Genomic DNA, 16,209 nt, shown 5'->3' on the forward strand with positions numbered 1-16,209 from the left:
CTTTTGTTCTAATCAACTCTGGTGCTTATTCTTTCAGCCAGTGGCCTGAATGCAGGAAAAAAAAAAAAGCTATTGTGTGTGCTCTTTTTCTTTAGACCACTGCAAATGGCAAGAAGCGGCTTTTTCCTCTGAGGTGATTAGTGGAGTCGTCTGTGCGAGGCTGAGAACCTTTACTGTAGCAAGAAAAAGAAAAAAAGCCAGCGCTCGCAGCCGCATAACTCCGCTTCCGTTCGAACAGAAACCTGTAATCAAAGAAAATCAAACTGTATGTGAATATTCATTGTATAAAGATAGACAGTAAAATGAATTAAAAATATTCTAATGGATTACACAGAGCCGCCGTTCCATTGATGGAAATCTGATGCCTTTTAACAGAAATCGATTGGGGACGTTTCAGGTGGTGAAGTGAGTAACCAAATCATTTGACGCTTTATCAACTATAGACAGAGGGGAGGTTACTGTGCTTTGTCCATGCGAGACGCATCCAAACTGTAACATATCGCGTGTAGATACACACTGTAAACACCAACTACACTGTACAGAATGCCCCTTTACTGGAGACGATGTGTATAGAAGATTCATTTTTAATCTGCTTTCACCCATTTTAAATGGAGAGAGAAAGATGGATTTATGAGATACGAATAAGTGAATAAAAGCCCCTCACTGGCTCCTTGTGTTGAAGTTTTGTGTCAAATCCATTATATCACCCACACACACGAGGAATCCTTGCATCAACATTTTATTAGAGGCAAACAGTTTAACAGGGACCATTTAACAATATTCAAACCCTAATTAAGTAAAATTTTTACGTTTACTGGCTATAATTCTGAATTTGTACATCTCACCATCAAAAGATGTACAAACTAGAAAAGACATTCCTTCACTTTCCTAACTAGAGACCGCTTGGTGATGTAAGCTAGATGAATTTATCCACGCCAGCCATTTGAGCCAAGTCCCATCTCCAGGTAGGAGTGATTGCATCCACAAAACGTGCGAGGCAACAAGACTTCATCCCAGCTTCTTCAGGAGCTCCACAGCTTCTTGATTAACCTGAGGGAGAAAATAAGATTTTACATTAAAGAAAATTCTTAATGTTCTCATGCCATTTTTTGAGACCCCCCCCTCCCCCAAAAAAAATAAACCGGAGCAAGACCGCTTTACTTGAATCCAGTCACGTTTCAGTGGGCGTCATCAAGTTACCTCTTTGTCTTCCCATGTGCGTGCGGGATAGCCTTTAGCTTTGGTCAGCCACAGCAGAGCTTTCTCCTTGTCTTTCAGCGCCATGTAGGTCTTCCCCAGCATGAGCATGTTTTTACTGTAGAATTCTGGATCGACTGGAGAAATTACACAAGTTAGTGCTCTGTATGAACACCTAATGTGGAGTCGTTCTTCATGAGCACGCACCTTCCTCTGCTTTCAGGAAGAAGTCCAGAGCCTGAAAGAGGCACCAGTTTGTTAAATTTGAGACTCGAATCGCAAAATGATGACGTTACGCATTCTCACCGAGTCAACGTTTTCGCTACAATAATCTTTAGTCATTCATGCAAGTACATGGGCCTTGGTATGTCTTCATTTAAGGAGAGCATACAGCTTTCCCTGCCCAACCTGGCCCGTGTGAGCAGGAGTAATTACAGGAGGAAAACGCAACAGAAAAGAGAAAGCCAAAACAGTGGATCATCACACATAGAAGCCAAGGGACCAAATGTATTTCACTAGTGTTAAATGCTAAAATTAGATATCAAAGTGCAGGAGTTTTTTTTTTTTTTTTTTTTAAAAACCGCGAGCTGTCAAGCCATTGGACCATGGCGGTTACTGATCCAGCACAGCCTGGCTACTTCACGTTTCTGCTCTTTCACGTTGCGTTACGGCTTTAATAAAAAACATTCACCCCTCCGATCCAGATTTAAAACTCGTCCTTTGGCACATGAATGGCACAAGGAGTTCTCACCTCCTCGTACGTTGATTCTGGAGGTTTGGAGAAAATCACGGCGGCTAGTTTGCGCTGGTACCAGGGCAGCTCGGCGAATGCAAAGCACCTACAAAAGAGAAAAGAACGACTCGTCTGCTTGAAGATCACACTGTGCCGCGACAGAGGAGCTGGCTTGAGGAAATAGTTTTGCATTATATTGACCGTCTGGAATCACAAATGTCCGCCGTAGTGCAGGTTTAGAGTTCAACTGGTGTGGAAACACACCGCGAACAATCAGGTTGCGTTTTACCACTGACTGAAGCAGGAAGTTCAGCCATTTTAGGTCAGGGGGAGTCGGATTGTCTCAGTACGAGTGTCCTGTCACCTGCAGCAACTCGGAGTAACTTTGACCAGCCGACTCAAATTTTACGGGTCAATCAGTTTTTTTTCCATGAACTGGCAAAAATCCAGAGAGACTTGCCACTCAACTCTCGTATCCTAAAACTTCAGCGTGATTTTATAGCGCTCACCAGTAACCCAGTATGTGGAGGGAAGTGGCATCTTTGGGGTTGAGCTTGACCGCTTCCTAAGAGAAGGCAAAAAAAAACACAACCACCTGGACTTCAGTGAACATCTGAAAGTGATGCCGTGATCATGTGAGGGAACGTTCCCTCACCTCCAGGTGCCTCCTGATGACGACCGAACTTGCCAGCTTGGATTTGGTTCCCTGATAGTCCCCGACGTCACCCAGACACACGGCGTACCACTGAGTTAAACGACAAGGTTTACCGCTCAGCCTGATCAGTCTTCACACCGTGACAAGCGAGGATGAATTATGAAATTTCACCTTGTGTGCAGCAAAACACCGGTCGTCTTTCTCAAGGGCCTTTGTGGCGTATTCAAACGCATCGAAGATCAGCTGCTTCTTCTGGCTGCCGTCCATGTCCGGCAGCAGCGCCATGTTGCGTGACGCGCGGGCGAGCCGCCACAGGAACTCTGCGTCGTCGCTGCACACAACCGCAAAGCAATTTTAAGTCAACCTTATAATGTGCATTTTTGTAGCCAACAACTTGGTAAATATTCCTTATTTACACTTTGTTTAAAAAACCCAAAAACAAACCCTTTGTGAATTTTTAACAGCTTTTCCAAGCATCTTAATTTTATTTTCAACACTTAAATTTTACTTGTGCACACAAAGATGCTCTAGTTATAGCCCTCCATGTTGTATTGTCCCACCAGCAGGGGCGCTATGGTGCAGCTGCGTTTTGTGGGCCAGAGCTCTGCGTTGAACACCATCCTCCCTCAGACAGGTGGACCTGGGTCTCCTGCATGTGGCTCAGGAGCGTCCCATCCATCAGTGTACCATCTAGACCATCTGCATTAACGTGCGGCACAGCAGCTGCAAAGAGGCGAGCGCTCCAGAGGATCGTCAGCCGCCCTCTCCAAACACTTGAAGTGCGCATTTCCCCCCCCCCCCACACAATCATTGACAGGTCACACTGCCGTCAGGCAAATGCTACAGGCCAACAAAAACAAACGCTCAAAAACTGTTTACCCCACTGCAGTCACTTTGCTTAACACAACAACTAATGTGCAATACATTGTACCCTTGTGTGTACGAGTGAACGCTCAGAGCCTTATAACCCAGAGAACACCATCCCCACAGTTAAACAGTGGGCGCATCATTCTGTGGGGATGCGTCGGTGCGTCTGGGGATCTCGTCAAGGTTGAAGGATGTGTGAAGCTTTTGAACGAAAACCTCAGTCAGCTGCAAAACTGGGTCGTTGCTTTGTCCAACATAATGAACTACATCAGTCGCGCCTGGTGAAGCGCTACCTCCAGAAAACCAGCAAAGAGTAATATTTGTACCATCACTGGAAGACTCCGGTGCTCTGACATAATGTTCAGTAAGCTCCACCGCAGTATAAAGGGAAACGTGAACATTTTAATAAGATTTCAATGGAAAGGTCAGTTTTTCCAAAAATGTAATTCACATTTGATCTGCCCGTGTTTTGTATTCTTCACAACTTTAGTCTATAAGATGTGACATTTAAAGACCATATCTAAACATTTTGTTATAGGATACCAGAAACATGTGCTTGAATTGTTCTTGGCTACACGTTGAGTGTAAATTAACCGACAAAACCATTGGCTTTACAGTGATAATCAATTTGAAGCAAATTCAGAAATTCCTTGCTTGGCGCCCCCTTGTAAAGGTAAGGGTGAAAAACAAAACTAATGACGGTCAAACTAGGGTGGAAATGAGTTGGAAAACAATCTTTAGGTTTTTCTTTACCTCTCTTTGTACTGCAAGAGCAACTGGTAGAGTTTTTCAATCTCTGCACAGCTGTACAGGTAATCAGCCTGCTCCACGACCGCATCTACAAGACAGCACATTTACAAGGACTAGATTTCATTAAAATAAAGAAAAGAGCACTTTGAAACTTAAGTGAAGGCTTGAAATTAAGTTCATAAAAATGCATTTAGAATAGTGTGTGTGTGTGTGTGGGGGGGGGGGGGGGGGGGGGGGGTAATTTAATAATGACAAACGTTGCAGTGATCAGTCCTGAATACAGGCCACAATTACAACAAACGGCGGCTCACCTTTGTCTAAAGCGCAGACCACTGCTGAACTCTGCACCCTGCAGTAGACTGTATAACCCAGGTAGGAGATCACAGGCAGCCCTAGGAGACATGCAGCTCGACCACCCTGCACAGGGAAAAACAACCAAAACACAGCCACCATCAGTGGGTCAGTCACATTTCGTTCAGTCCAGATTGTGAGAAATGTGCTTTCTGCATGCACACACATCAGCATTATCACAGATGTCCTGATATCAGCAGCTCTAAAGTCATGCTGACCTTTAACCCACATATTAATTAGGTGCAATAATGCGTCACCTGATTTTCCAACCCCGCCCCCCCAAAAGGAAAACAAAACAAAAAAAAAAAGTTAGAAAACAGACAGGTGATCACCATCCTACAGAAAAAAAAAAAAAAAAAAAAGATAACTTACAGTCAGAGTCGAGGATGTCCTTAAATATGTCCGGTAGTTCCGACTTCTGCCTCTGCCACCTGCAGCTTTTGCAGTAGACGTGAACTCGGACAAAATCCTGCTCGCACAGCGAGCCGCGACCCTGCAAGCCATCTTTCACGAGAATGTCTCGACTCTGACAGAACGAAGGCTCACCTTTATATACTCTCGAACAGGTGTGTCCTATCAACTGACTTCCATGTCAACTGGTCACCGACATCATTTAGTCGTTGGTGTTAATAACAGCACATGTTAAAATAAGACTTACCACACTGCAAAACTTTGTTGTGAATTTAGTTAAACCGGCGTTTGCCGTGGATTTCGGTCGGGTTTTTAACATTTGCTGTTGCGAGCTGCAACACCGGCAGTCGGTCACAGGTTAACAGGGGAACCAGTTAGTTCGAAACACTCAAGCGCACCGGCCAGACATGTTCAGAACAAACTATAACTCGTGGATTTTAAGGTAAAATAAGTGACCTACCTACAACGTTTATGACTAATTCAGGCGGGGGAAAAAACAACGTTTAATTAGAATTACAACGTATTTACCTTCCATGCATTTTCCGTTTCTAATAAACGACCGATGAGAAACAAGCATAGCCCGCCGATTGTTCCACTTAGCGTAATACAGTTTGTCTTTGCTTTGCAGTGAATTACCACAGCGTGTTATTTTATTATTGTCAAGAAAAGTGTGTCATTTAATCTCGCCTTGGCCCAACAACAGCAATAAGTCGACTTAATGTAACTTCTTTTTTTTTTTAATGTTATTTGTTTTTAACGTTGTGGAGCAGAAGCGGGGCAGAAGACGTTTGAGTAACACGGCTCCTCCCTCCGGGGGTCGCCCAGCTGTTGTTGTCAGATAAACCTGTTTGTGGTTCCTGGACGTCGAGAGGCTCGGCTAAAGTGTTTGACTTTCAACAAGTGGACAGGTAAGTTAAATATGAGTGCGCTCGACACCGGTGTGGCTTACTGAAGGCCGCTTTTGTGAAGCTTCAGTGGTCGGGGCGTCGCCACTCCCACTTAACGGGCTCAGAGTGCATGTCGTTGACATAGCGAACATCCCAGAAGGAATCCTCCGTTATCTTACAATTAATTACACATTATAATTTTACAAAAAAAACAAACACCTTTACTATTAAAAATGTCCTGATATAAACTCGTCCATCTGCTAAAACCCTTTCCAGGGCTGTAAAGCCCGCACGGCGGCTGTCGGCTGCTGTCAGTGTTCAAATATGCAGAGTAGTATGTCCGCTAACTCATCTCAAAATAAAAGCTCCAATCACATCGCCGTGGCTCTATTAGAACGCTTGCAAAAAATTATTTAGTCAAGCTAAAAAAAAAAGACTTAAGTTAATTCAAATAATGTATGGATAGAATGCAAATAATGTTTTCAATATGATGTTAAGTAAAACGTTTTTTCAATATATGCTGCATATGACATTTTCAATTGTTGTTGTTTTATTCTGAAATGACACATCAGAATTCCCTAATATTGACTGAGTGGTATCTTGAGATGGTCGACTATTGCTGTGATGTGGAATGACCTCATAACAACTAGGAATTTTGGAGTTACTCCAACTTGAAATCTGCTTAAATCATGTAGTATTTGGTCATGTTCCAATTTTCAAAGAGTTTTACTTTGAAATGACACATCAGAATTCCCTAATTATAACTGAGTGATGGTCGACTAAATGAATAACACAGCTCATCAAATTCTTCGCTTCAAATAGATTTTCTTTTGAAATACAACATCATATCGTAAAAATAAAAGTTTGACTTTATATAATATTGAAAAGAATATTTGAATTCCATACTTACATTATTTGACTTAACTTTTAATGAGTAGTTTTTAGCTCGAATAACTCATTCTTTGAGTTCTAATAGATTCAAAGCGATGTGATTGGAGCGTTTATTTTGAAACCAATTAGCGAATATTGCACACTGCACATTTTGTAATTGACAGCAGCCGCCAGCCGGTGTAGGTACCAGAGCTGCCGTGCTCACTTATCTTCGTCGTTGAAACTGCGGGATTGCTTGATCGTAGTGAACAATTTAACAAAATTAAACTAAACAAGTATGGATGCTGGTGTTTATTAAATATAATGTCAGTGTGTTCTATGTAAGGGTATGCTGAATCATTATTCAAACACTTAAAAGTTACAGTATGATGTAATCCACACCCATACATATATCCTAACAGATGGACTCCACCGTGGCAGCTCAGAAAAAAGCACTGCGGTTTGTTGACATGATAAATTTGTTAATATGATATGAACTACTGACCATGCCATAAACTAGTGATGCCATTGCAATATCACAACGTGAAGCCAGTTTCGCTGATTTTACTTCAGAAAATGTGCTAACAAAATCAGTCGGAAGTATTTTTCTTTATTTCAAATGTTGCATGAAATGTAAAAAGTATTCTCGTTCTGCAGTTCAAGTGTTTGACTTGTTTTTCTGTTTTGCCTGCGTGTAACACCTCTAGTCCGGAGCTACCATGGCCTTAGCAGGAGCCCCACCTCAGGCAGCCACCCACATGGCCACCAAGGTAGAGCTGACCATCTCCTGTGAGAACCTCCTGGACATGGATGTCTTCTCAAAGTCCGACCCGTTATGTGCTTTGTACATCAAGACGTCAGGATCAAAGTGGTATGAGGTCTGTATCTGAATCCAAAGCTCTTGTCGTCGAGGTTTTCGTTCAGAGCCCGGTCTCACATTAGCTACGATGCGTCTTCCTATATGATTCAGTTTGGCCGCACAGAGATGATCCTGAACTGCCTGAATCCAAAGTTTGCTAAGAAGTTCGTCCTGGACTACTATTTCGAGATGGTGCAGAGCCTGAGGTTTTGCGTGTACGACATCGACAATAACACCTACAACCTGGATGACGACGACTTCCTGGGGGAGCTTGAATGCACCCTGGGCCAGGTGAGGTCGGCCTCGTGCAGCCTGAATTGTACGCTGCACATCTCTCTGCCTTCCCATTGTTCTTCTCGTCAATTCCCGCATTGATGTCTGCTTCCAGATTGTTTCCAACAAGCGGATGACTCGACCTCTGCTGCTGAAAAACAAGAAGCATGCGGGTCACGGGACCATCACAGTGCGTGGAGTTGGTTTTCCAAGCTGTGATGTGATATAACGGAACTTCACGGGTCACGACTGGATTCAAAGATTTTGATTCCAGTGAAGTTCGGACAAATTCATATAATTCAGAACTGATTGCAATCATCTGGACATTTAAAAAAAAAAAAAAATCCTTTTTACTGTACACAGAACTATACTAACACATTAAATTGCTAAATACATTCTTTCATACTACTTTTGATTAAAAAAAAAAAAAAAACAGTTCGTATTGCTAACAGATTTTTAATCGCACAGGAATCCACAACTTTTATGGAATCAGTTGCGTGTCTCTGAATTACTGTGCATATCCAAGACTGAAATATAAATAGTGTCGACTCATCATAATCAATTGTCTAAAAACATGACAAGAACCACAAACCCTGCCGACTGTGTTTTTTTTTATTTTTTTTATTTTAAACAGATCTCTGCTGAAGAAATAACTGACAACAGAGTGGCAAATTTTGAAATTTCTGCACGGAAACTGGACAAAAAGGTACAGCGGATGACCCGGCGTTGATACGTTTGATTTGACCGTCTTGTGTTGTCCATTAAAACATTTCAATTTGAAAGTACGTAAAACTTTAGCCATACACTTCATGTAGAGCTCTTCTTTGTGGTTGTCAGTTTCAGTGGTCCAGATTAGCTCCAGTGTGTAAATTGCATACAAACTTTTTTAAGCTGTTCAAATAAACTGCATCATATAGGAGCAATTTTGGATGACTCAACACACCACCTTGTGGTGTAAACTTGTATTGCAATGCTAAACGCAGGGGAAAGTTGGAAAACTCCTTCCCTGGTGGATGTACCAGCAGCACATCGTATGATTCTCCTTGAGAGGACGTATATTGTTTTGTTCCTCTGATGTGCTTTAAATGACTGATTGCATGTTGTTCAGTACTTGTGGTGGTCCGATCCTTTCCTGGAATTCTTCAAGCAGACAGAGACCGGATGGCAGCTGGCTCACAGGACCGAGGTGATTAAACCCTAATAGTATTTGTCTGGTGGGTTCTAATTTGTTGTTTCTAGTTGTGTACTTTATTTAATTTAATCAAATTTTCCAAATATTTTATTTATGAATTTTCAATATGTAAATAACAGAACAACAGGTATACTGGTGGTAACGTTAGAACAGCAAACAGCATGACATTGAACAAGTTTTCATGATCGTTTATTTAATTTTGTGAGTACATTTATTCAACATGTGGTTTGTATTGCTTGAACTCCTGTAATTCACTTTTAGAAATTACTGAAAAGGAAGCAGTAATCATAAATAAGAAAAACAGGTTTTTGCAAAGCATTGCCTTACATTTGTTGCTTGCACTATAAGCGTAAATGCTATTTATTCAGAATAATCTAGTTATCACTTAGTTAATGTGAGTTGGGTTTACTTAAAAAAAGAAGTAGCATCACAAATATCCATCTAATTTTAATTATTTTTTTTTGTTTTTTTGTGTTGTTTCGTTTTTTTTTACATGTTCGAAATGTTAATATTCAAGTTATTCAAATGTTTCAAAACTTTAGAATATTATGGAAACTCCTCACTTTAGAGAAATTAAGTAAACCTTCCACTGAACAATACCTATGATCCACCATTAACGTACATTTGCTAGATCTATTTATATACCCGTGTTTATACCTGTTGACATTCTATCATTTTGACTTGTGGCTCACTGTAGCTTGGTTTTTGTAGGTCGTACACAACAACTTAAATCCTATTTGGAGACCATTCCGCATCTCTTTGCGAGGTCTGTGTGGAGGGGATGTGGAGAAACCCATAAAGGTAAAACTGAATTTCATTTTAAATGACAAAAAAAACCTTTTGATATATTTGATTTGTGTCATGTGTTAATCTACCCTATTAACATGTCCTGTTTCCTTAAAAGGTGCAGTATGTAATGCTCAACTAGTGCCACATTGCCTCTCCAATGATAGAGGAAGTGTCCAAACTTTCCTCCCCCTGAAATTGCAAAATTTTCATCGGTTTACTGGAAATGCAACTTTTTGAAAGCAAGCTCCATAACAAGATGGCGGAAACGGTTTCATTACAAAAGCAAACAACAGCACCCACCAGTGGTCCAAAATAAAAACTACATCATTTTAGTGTTTCTGCTGTTTCCGCGTAAGCCGACATCCTTTTCTGAACGTTGCTGTGTAAACGCAAGACGGGTAAGAAAGACAAACTTAACAAGGAGTGGGTCGAACCCCGACTAGTGCAAGCTCCAGTTTACTGTTAAACCTGACACTGATGATTCTCTACATCCAACGCATAGACTTCACATATTTCAAGTCTTTCTTTCTTCTACTCGAGTCGTTTTAAAGTAAAAAATATTGCATCCTGCACCTTTGGAACACTCCCCGAAGAATGAGTTCAGTTGAACCTTCTAACTTATTTTGAATTCAGTTTGAACTTGGTGGCTTCAGTAACCATATTACTTACTACTAATTCATCTTTTATTGCATTTTCCTTTCATCTTATGGCGCTGGCAAACTTAAAACAAGGGAGACCTTGTGACCCCCGGCTGGATGAGCAGTGGGTGTATGTATGCACGATTCATGGCGTGCGATCTTCTTTTGTTCTCTTTACCGTTTGTTTGTTTTGTTTGTTTGTTTGTTTTTTTGTTTGTTCATGTCTTTCTATTTCCTGCTCGTACATGGATTATTGGGAAACACTGAATGTGTATGTTATTTCAGACAAATTGTAATTTACTTCATCGCCTAAAATATTGGGTTTTCCACAGTTATGAAGCAGTTTGTCGAGTCCCTGATCTAGATAAGGACATTTTCAGCACTCAAAATGAATATTATTATATTTATAGAAGAAACATATTTAAAAGTGGATATCATGTCGAACTGTTGGTCGTAGCTTGATTAAACCTGCATCCCTCCGACGTAGGATTGCCTATCTTAGCCTTCTACTCTGCGTCGCTGCTGTTTTGCGACGCTGTGTGACCGTTCTTCTCGTGCTGTGAAGGTTGACTGTTACGACCACCGCTATAACGGCTCCCACGATCTTATTGGGAGTTTTCAGACCACATTAGCGGAGATGCAAGTGGGGACGCACATCTCGCCGGTGAGACCTTAATTACAGCGTGCTGTTTCGGATTAGAGGATTTCTGTTTCACTGATGTCGCCGGCGGCTGTTTTAAATTTCAGGCTGAGTTCGACTGCATTAACCAGAGAAAGAAAGGGAAGAAGCCAAACTATAAAAACTCTGGGGTCATATGCATCAAACAGTGCCAGGTAAGAATTTAGAAACTTTATATTTCATTTGTAATAATTCTTTAGAACGTTTTCCTTTGAATAACTGGATCACTTTGGTTTTTTTCCCTTCTCATTTTTAATTCTTCCAGCTGGTGAAAGAATTTACCTTCCTGGATTATATAATGGGAGGCTGCCAAATCAACTTTACGGTGAGTTTATGAACGACCGGCAAATAGTTTTCTTTTGTCTTTTGGTGACAATGTGAAAGTATGAATTGTCCTTTCGGCTCCAGATCGCAATCGACTTCACGGGCTCCAACGGGGATCCAAACACTCCCCAGTCGCTCCACTACATCAACCCTGACGGCTACAACGAATACCTGACAGCCATATGGGCAGTGGGGAACGTCATCCAGGACTACGACAGGTGAACTTCACTCTTAAAACGATGTACATCAGGAACACATTAGTTGTTCGAGTTCCTGCAAACTGGTCACAGTCACTACTTTTTCTTTTTCAAAAAGATTGAATAAGAGTCATAATGTATATTACTGTAGTTTTTGTTTAATGTCTATCTTTTGTTGTCTGCTATCCATCACTGGAATTTGCTAAAACACAGAGGAAACCTCGCCACTTCACTTGAAGCACACATGAGACATTTAAATAGTTGATCATCTGTTCTGGATGGCGTCGCTTTGAAATCACACCTGAACCCACAGATTGTCCATTTAGTCAGAAAAAGGTCCAATTTTTTTTATTAAGACGTGAAGAATGATTCTAAATCAGACAAACAGTTTGGTCAAATCTTTGTTTACTCACTGAGATAGAGACCATAAGGTGCTTTTTCTTTTTTTTTTTTCTTCACTTTTTATTAAATTTTTTCACAAAAAACAAAAACATTCCCCTATACACACGTAGAACCAAAAGATGCATATTAAACCAAGGTGAACATAGACGCCCAGATTGATTATCAGAAGACATAGTCCCTTCTTTTACAACAACCCGTTTCAATTAATGTCTAAAAATGACTGGACATCTTTCCATCTTTGCGCAAAAATGTCTGTTTAAATTCGTAGCCTTGCAGTCATCTGTTCCATGATGTCTCTGCGGTGTGATCGTCCGTGATTTAGTGTCCTTCAGGTTCAGAGTTACCAGTTTCTCTGCAATTGATAACAGAATCCGCAATATGTGTCCTTTGGTATGGCTCCCAGCAAGTACGCCACAGGGTCTAGAGGAACATTTACTTTCACAATATTCTCCATTTCTGCATTGACATTTTTTCCCCAAAAAAATATTGGACAGTCCCAGAAGATGATCAGTTGCTTTTAATGTTTAGTTTTCAAACAGCCGGCGTTGAAATGCAGTCGGCAGAGTAGCACTGACTTTCACTCTGACACTTTAAAGACTATTGATACTGTGAAACACTGCAACAACTTCACATTTGGCATTGCCGGGGCAAGAGTCACATCTTGTACAACAACTTATATGACTATTGCCCAGTTTTAGATGAATAATGTGGTGACATTTCCATAGTTTCACTCAGGCTCTGTCTTTCTGTGCAGCAATAAGATGTTTCCCGTGTTTGGTTTTGGAGCTCAGATCCCTCCGTCCCGGCAGGTTTGAAATAAATCTGTTTCTTTGTCAGGCATTCTGTATAAAAGTAAAAGTTTTAGGCTCGTCTCGTGCTGCTTGTGCTAATGAAAACATGCTGGGCAGTTTCTGCACCTAATCATTGGTCACATGACTTCCAGGAACACACTTTTCTTTAATCAAATTATTGTGATCGGCTTCCTGGACTGTTTTATTGATGTCTCAACTTGTGTTCCTGCAGGTTTCACACGAATTTCCTGTGAACTTCAATCCATCAAATCCGTTCTGTGCAGGTAACACTGGACTTGTCGCAGAGGTTCAGTTTGTTACGGAAGGAAGGTTTCTGTTCTGAGCTCCACTTCTGCTATTGAAGGTATTGAAGGTGTGGTGCAGGCCTACCAGCAGTGTCTACCTCAGCTGAAGCTCTGGGGTCCCACCAACTTCTCTCCCATCATCAATCACGTCTCCTGCTTCGCCAGACAGGCCATGCAGCAGAAAATGGCCTCAGTAGGTGTTTTCAGTCCAAAGGGAAATGTAATAGCTTCACGTTTGTGGACTGAGCTGTAAACGTCGGTCTGCGGAGACACTGACTGGGATCTCTTGTTTCTTTCGATGTGCAGCAATACTACGTGCTCCTCATCATCACCGACGGGGTGATCACCGACATGGACCTGACGCGCACCGCCATCGTGGAGGCCTCTCGTCTGCCCATGTCGATCATCATCGTGGGCGTGGGAGGTGCAGACTTCAGTGCGATGGAGTTCCTCGACAGCGACGACAAACTGCTGGCCGCTCCCAACGGCGACGTCGCCGCCAGGGACATCGTCCAGTTTGTGCCTTTCAGACAGTTCCAGGTAAGTCACAGCTCCACCGCAACTCAGGAAGTCACTATAACATTACGTGTGCATTTTACAATCAGGGCTGTTTACATTGACGCGTTGACATGGATTAATCCGTCATCATGAATAATCTGATTAAAAATTTTAAAGGTTTGACCGCCCGAGTTAGAATAGATCCAGACACAGCGTGTTTATATCAGCATTACATGTATGTAAAAAGTTTGGCACCGCGCACCCCTCACAGGCAAACACTGCACCACCAACGTAAAAGTTTCACTTCTCCAGCCACACTCACAGAAGCACGTCAGCTCTTTCTTTCTGAACAGCAGTGGAACCGGACAGGGACATGGCTGCCGTGTCCATCCGGCACCAGCAGACACATTTGCCGTGCCCGTTTGAACGCAATATAAACTGGAGCTGTCACTCTGTGTTACTGACTTTGCAGGGAAGCAGCTTGGCCTTGGCCCAGAGCGTCCTGGCAGAACTCCCCGATCAACTTGCTTCATTCTTCAATTCGTACAAATTGAAGCCTCCCAGAATGTTTGGTGATTCTGAACCGTCCTAAAGAAAAAGAAAAAGCTGAAACTATCCGCAGTACTTGAGCTGTACTTCTCGTCTTGTTTCAGCTCCAGCTGAGGTCTGTATTTATTGCATGTAGAGTACATGACCGAGGACGGTAACACACTGACACTATGCAGTGACGAGTTTACAATGTGATTTAACGTTCGTTTGAAAAAAGGAATTGCCTCTCTAACAGAAGTGTCCAAAGACAAAATATTCATATCGCACGGGTAATCTATATTCTTGAAAACCTATAATCTCAGTGCCTACATTCGAACTTAAGTATCTACTTTCATCTCGTCACAGTTGCAGTATTAAAACAGTCTTGTTTCTTTTTGTCAACCACTTGAAGGTTATTCAGTGAAAAAGTCCAGCTGAAGGTCACGTTATTATTTCGATGGATTCCACTGTTTCATTTGAATTTTTCCAAAAGTCAACCAACCAATCACAATAAGTGCCGATAAAAAACTCTGAGATCCTTAAAGGAATACGTTGTGTGTCTCTGAAGTTAATTCTAGTATTTACTTTGCGCTTTTGTGCCTGACTGCATTTCAGAACTGGAAGATTTTCACTTAAAGGGGTTGAATCAGAAGTTGTTGTTTTTATTTTTTTTTAACTGTAGTATCAAATATTCTGCCCTGTAGCCAATAAATGTGACAGCATGTGTTGTATGATAAAAACAAGAGAAGCCTACTTTACTACTGCAAATGTATCAGAAGTGTGTGTATTGTTAGATTCTCGCTGTTTGCTTCTCCCAGTGAGCAGTTCATATCACGTCATCAAGAGGATGCAAATATTCATACAGCTTGTATTGTTCGTCATATGATGATGTAAAGTCTGTTTTTGTTAAATCATATTGTTTTTATATAACTGTGATTATATGCTTGTGTCATTTGTGGGTCGCTGCTAGTGTTAATGCATTTCGTAATCTTAATGAAAAACAGTATTCTTAATGGCTTTGTTTGAATATATTTCCTTCATTTCCCTCTAACACACTGTCAATTGCCTTGTGTACGAATGTTGTAAGAGAAATAAATTTGACTTGCCTTGCCACAAATTCAGCACTTTTGATGCCAAACTTCATGATTTGTGCAATTGTTTTTTGGAAAAGCTGGGGAAACCACATCCAGTCAGAAGCGTATCTCATTTAGTTAATACGTCATGTCTAATGTGATAGATTAATATATCTATACCTCACATACTGTAATGTTGTCTGGGCTGCCTCACATCCTTCTCCACTTAAATACTCTACATACAAAAAACCCTTTTCAAAAATGATTTCATATTCCAGAAGTCAATGGTCAACTGCACCTCTGTTTAGAAAGTTTAAACTTTTACCAATTTCATCTTTTAATAGAAACATGCATATGTATGTGTAAATTCATTGATAATGAGCAACACCTTCCTGATACATGTCACAACCTTTTCCTGTTATCTTCAGCCATTCACTTGGAACCAACAAGGAACCCAATGACCTGCAGCTGCCACTCCGTTGTACCTCTAAACATCAACTTTCTATCAAAATTTATGGACCCAAACTTTGGAACCCTGTGGACAAATCATTTAACATTCTTCCCTCTTTAAGGCAAAATTATTATTTCCTAATAGTGTTCCGCTGATTTTATGTTGATATGTTGTGTGGTTTAGATGACTGTTTTTGATTAACTTCTTTGTTTTCTCTACTTGTTGTTCTTTCATAGTTTTTTTTGGTTGTTTTACTTTTATTTTCATTCATGTTCATTGATAGAGAGGACCCTTGTGCTTCTTCTGCACATTTTGGTTTCATCTTGTTTTTGTTCTGTAGTAAATTCTTATTTTGTGCAACTAAAGAAAATAAATAAAGGTGGGCCGTCCAAGTCTGCATTCAGGATGACACTATCCCCCTTTAATTCTATTTTGTTGCTATAATTCTACTAATATAGCTGTTTGTAGGCTGCGCTGGTTCGATTTAGC

The 16,209-nt window shown here is 41.1% G+C and overlaps 2 protein-coding genes across 5 annotated transcripts; one reads left to right on the forward strand and one right to left on the reverse strand.

Moving 5' to 3' along the window:
- Positions 1–722: 722 nt before the first annotated feature.
- On the reverse strand, positions 723–5,528 carry rmdn1 (regulator of microtubule dynamics 1). Of its 2 annotated transcripts, none has more exons than XM_080489160.1 (11): positions 5,212–5,528; positions 4,926–5,079; positions 4,514–4,619; positions 4,206–4,290; positions 2,757–2,916; positions 2,586–2,675; positions 2,440–2,495; positions 1,949–2,036; positions 1,405–1,435; positions 1,201–1,334; positions 723–1,050 (listed from the first exon to the last, which is right to left on the reverse strand). In XM_080489160.1, the coding sequence occupies exons 2-11, from the start codon at positions 5,055–5,057 to the stop codon at positions 1,009–1,011; spliced, it is 924 nt and encodes a 307-aa protein (XP_080345286.1). In that variant the 5' UTR covers positions 5,058–5,079; positions 5,212–5,528; the 3' UTR covers positions 723–1,008. The 2 variants fall into 2 exon arrangements, with proteins under 2 accessions (XP_080345286.1, XP_080345287.1); XM_080489161.1 differs by having other exon boundaries at positions 5,493–5,514.
- Positions 4,842–16,124, forward strand: LOC308125427 (copine-3-like). 3 transcript variants are annotated; one of them, XM_080489153.1, is made up of 17 exons: positions 4,842–5,119; positions 5,735–5,872; positions 7,429–7,599; positions 7,692–7,871; positions 7,969–8,043; positions 8,488–8,559; positions 8,962–9,039; positions 9,757–9,846; positions 11,038–11,136; positions 11,220–11,306; positions 11,417–11,476; positions 11,560–11,693; positions 12,829–12,883; positions 13,098–13,149; positions 13,230–13,363; positions 13,477–13,710; positions 14,141–16,124. In XM_080489153.1, exons 3-17 carry the CDS (start codon positions 7,441–7,443, stop codon positions 14,258–14,260), a joined length of 1,629 nt encoding a protein of 542 aa, XP_080345279.1. In that variant the 5' UTR covers positions 4,842–5,119; positions 5,735–5,872; positions 7,429–7,440; the 3' UTR covers positions 14,261–16,124. The 3 variants fall into 3 exon arrangements, with proteins under 3 accessions (XP_080345279.1, XP_080345280.1, XP_080345278.1); XM_080489154.1 differs by lacking the exon at positions 4,842–5,119 and adding an exon at positions 5,341–5,406; XM_080489152.1 differs by lacking the exon at positions 4,842–5,119 and having other exon boundaries at positions 5,554–5,872.
- The last annotated feature ends 85 nt before the right edge of the window (positions 16,125–16,209 follow it).

Source organism: Lipophrys pholis, assembly GCF_963383615.2.
Source record: "Lipophrys pholis genome assembly, chromosome: 20".
Lineage (NCBI taxonomy): Eukaryota > Metazoa > Chordata > Actinopteri > Blenniiformes > Blenniidae > Lipophrys > Lipophrys pholis.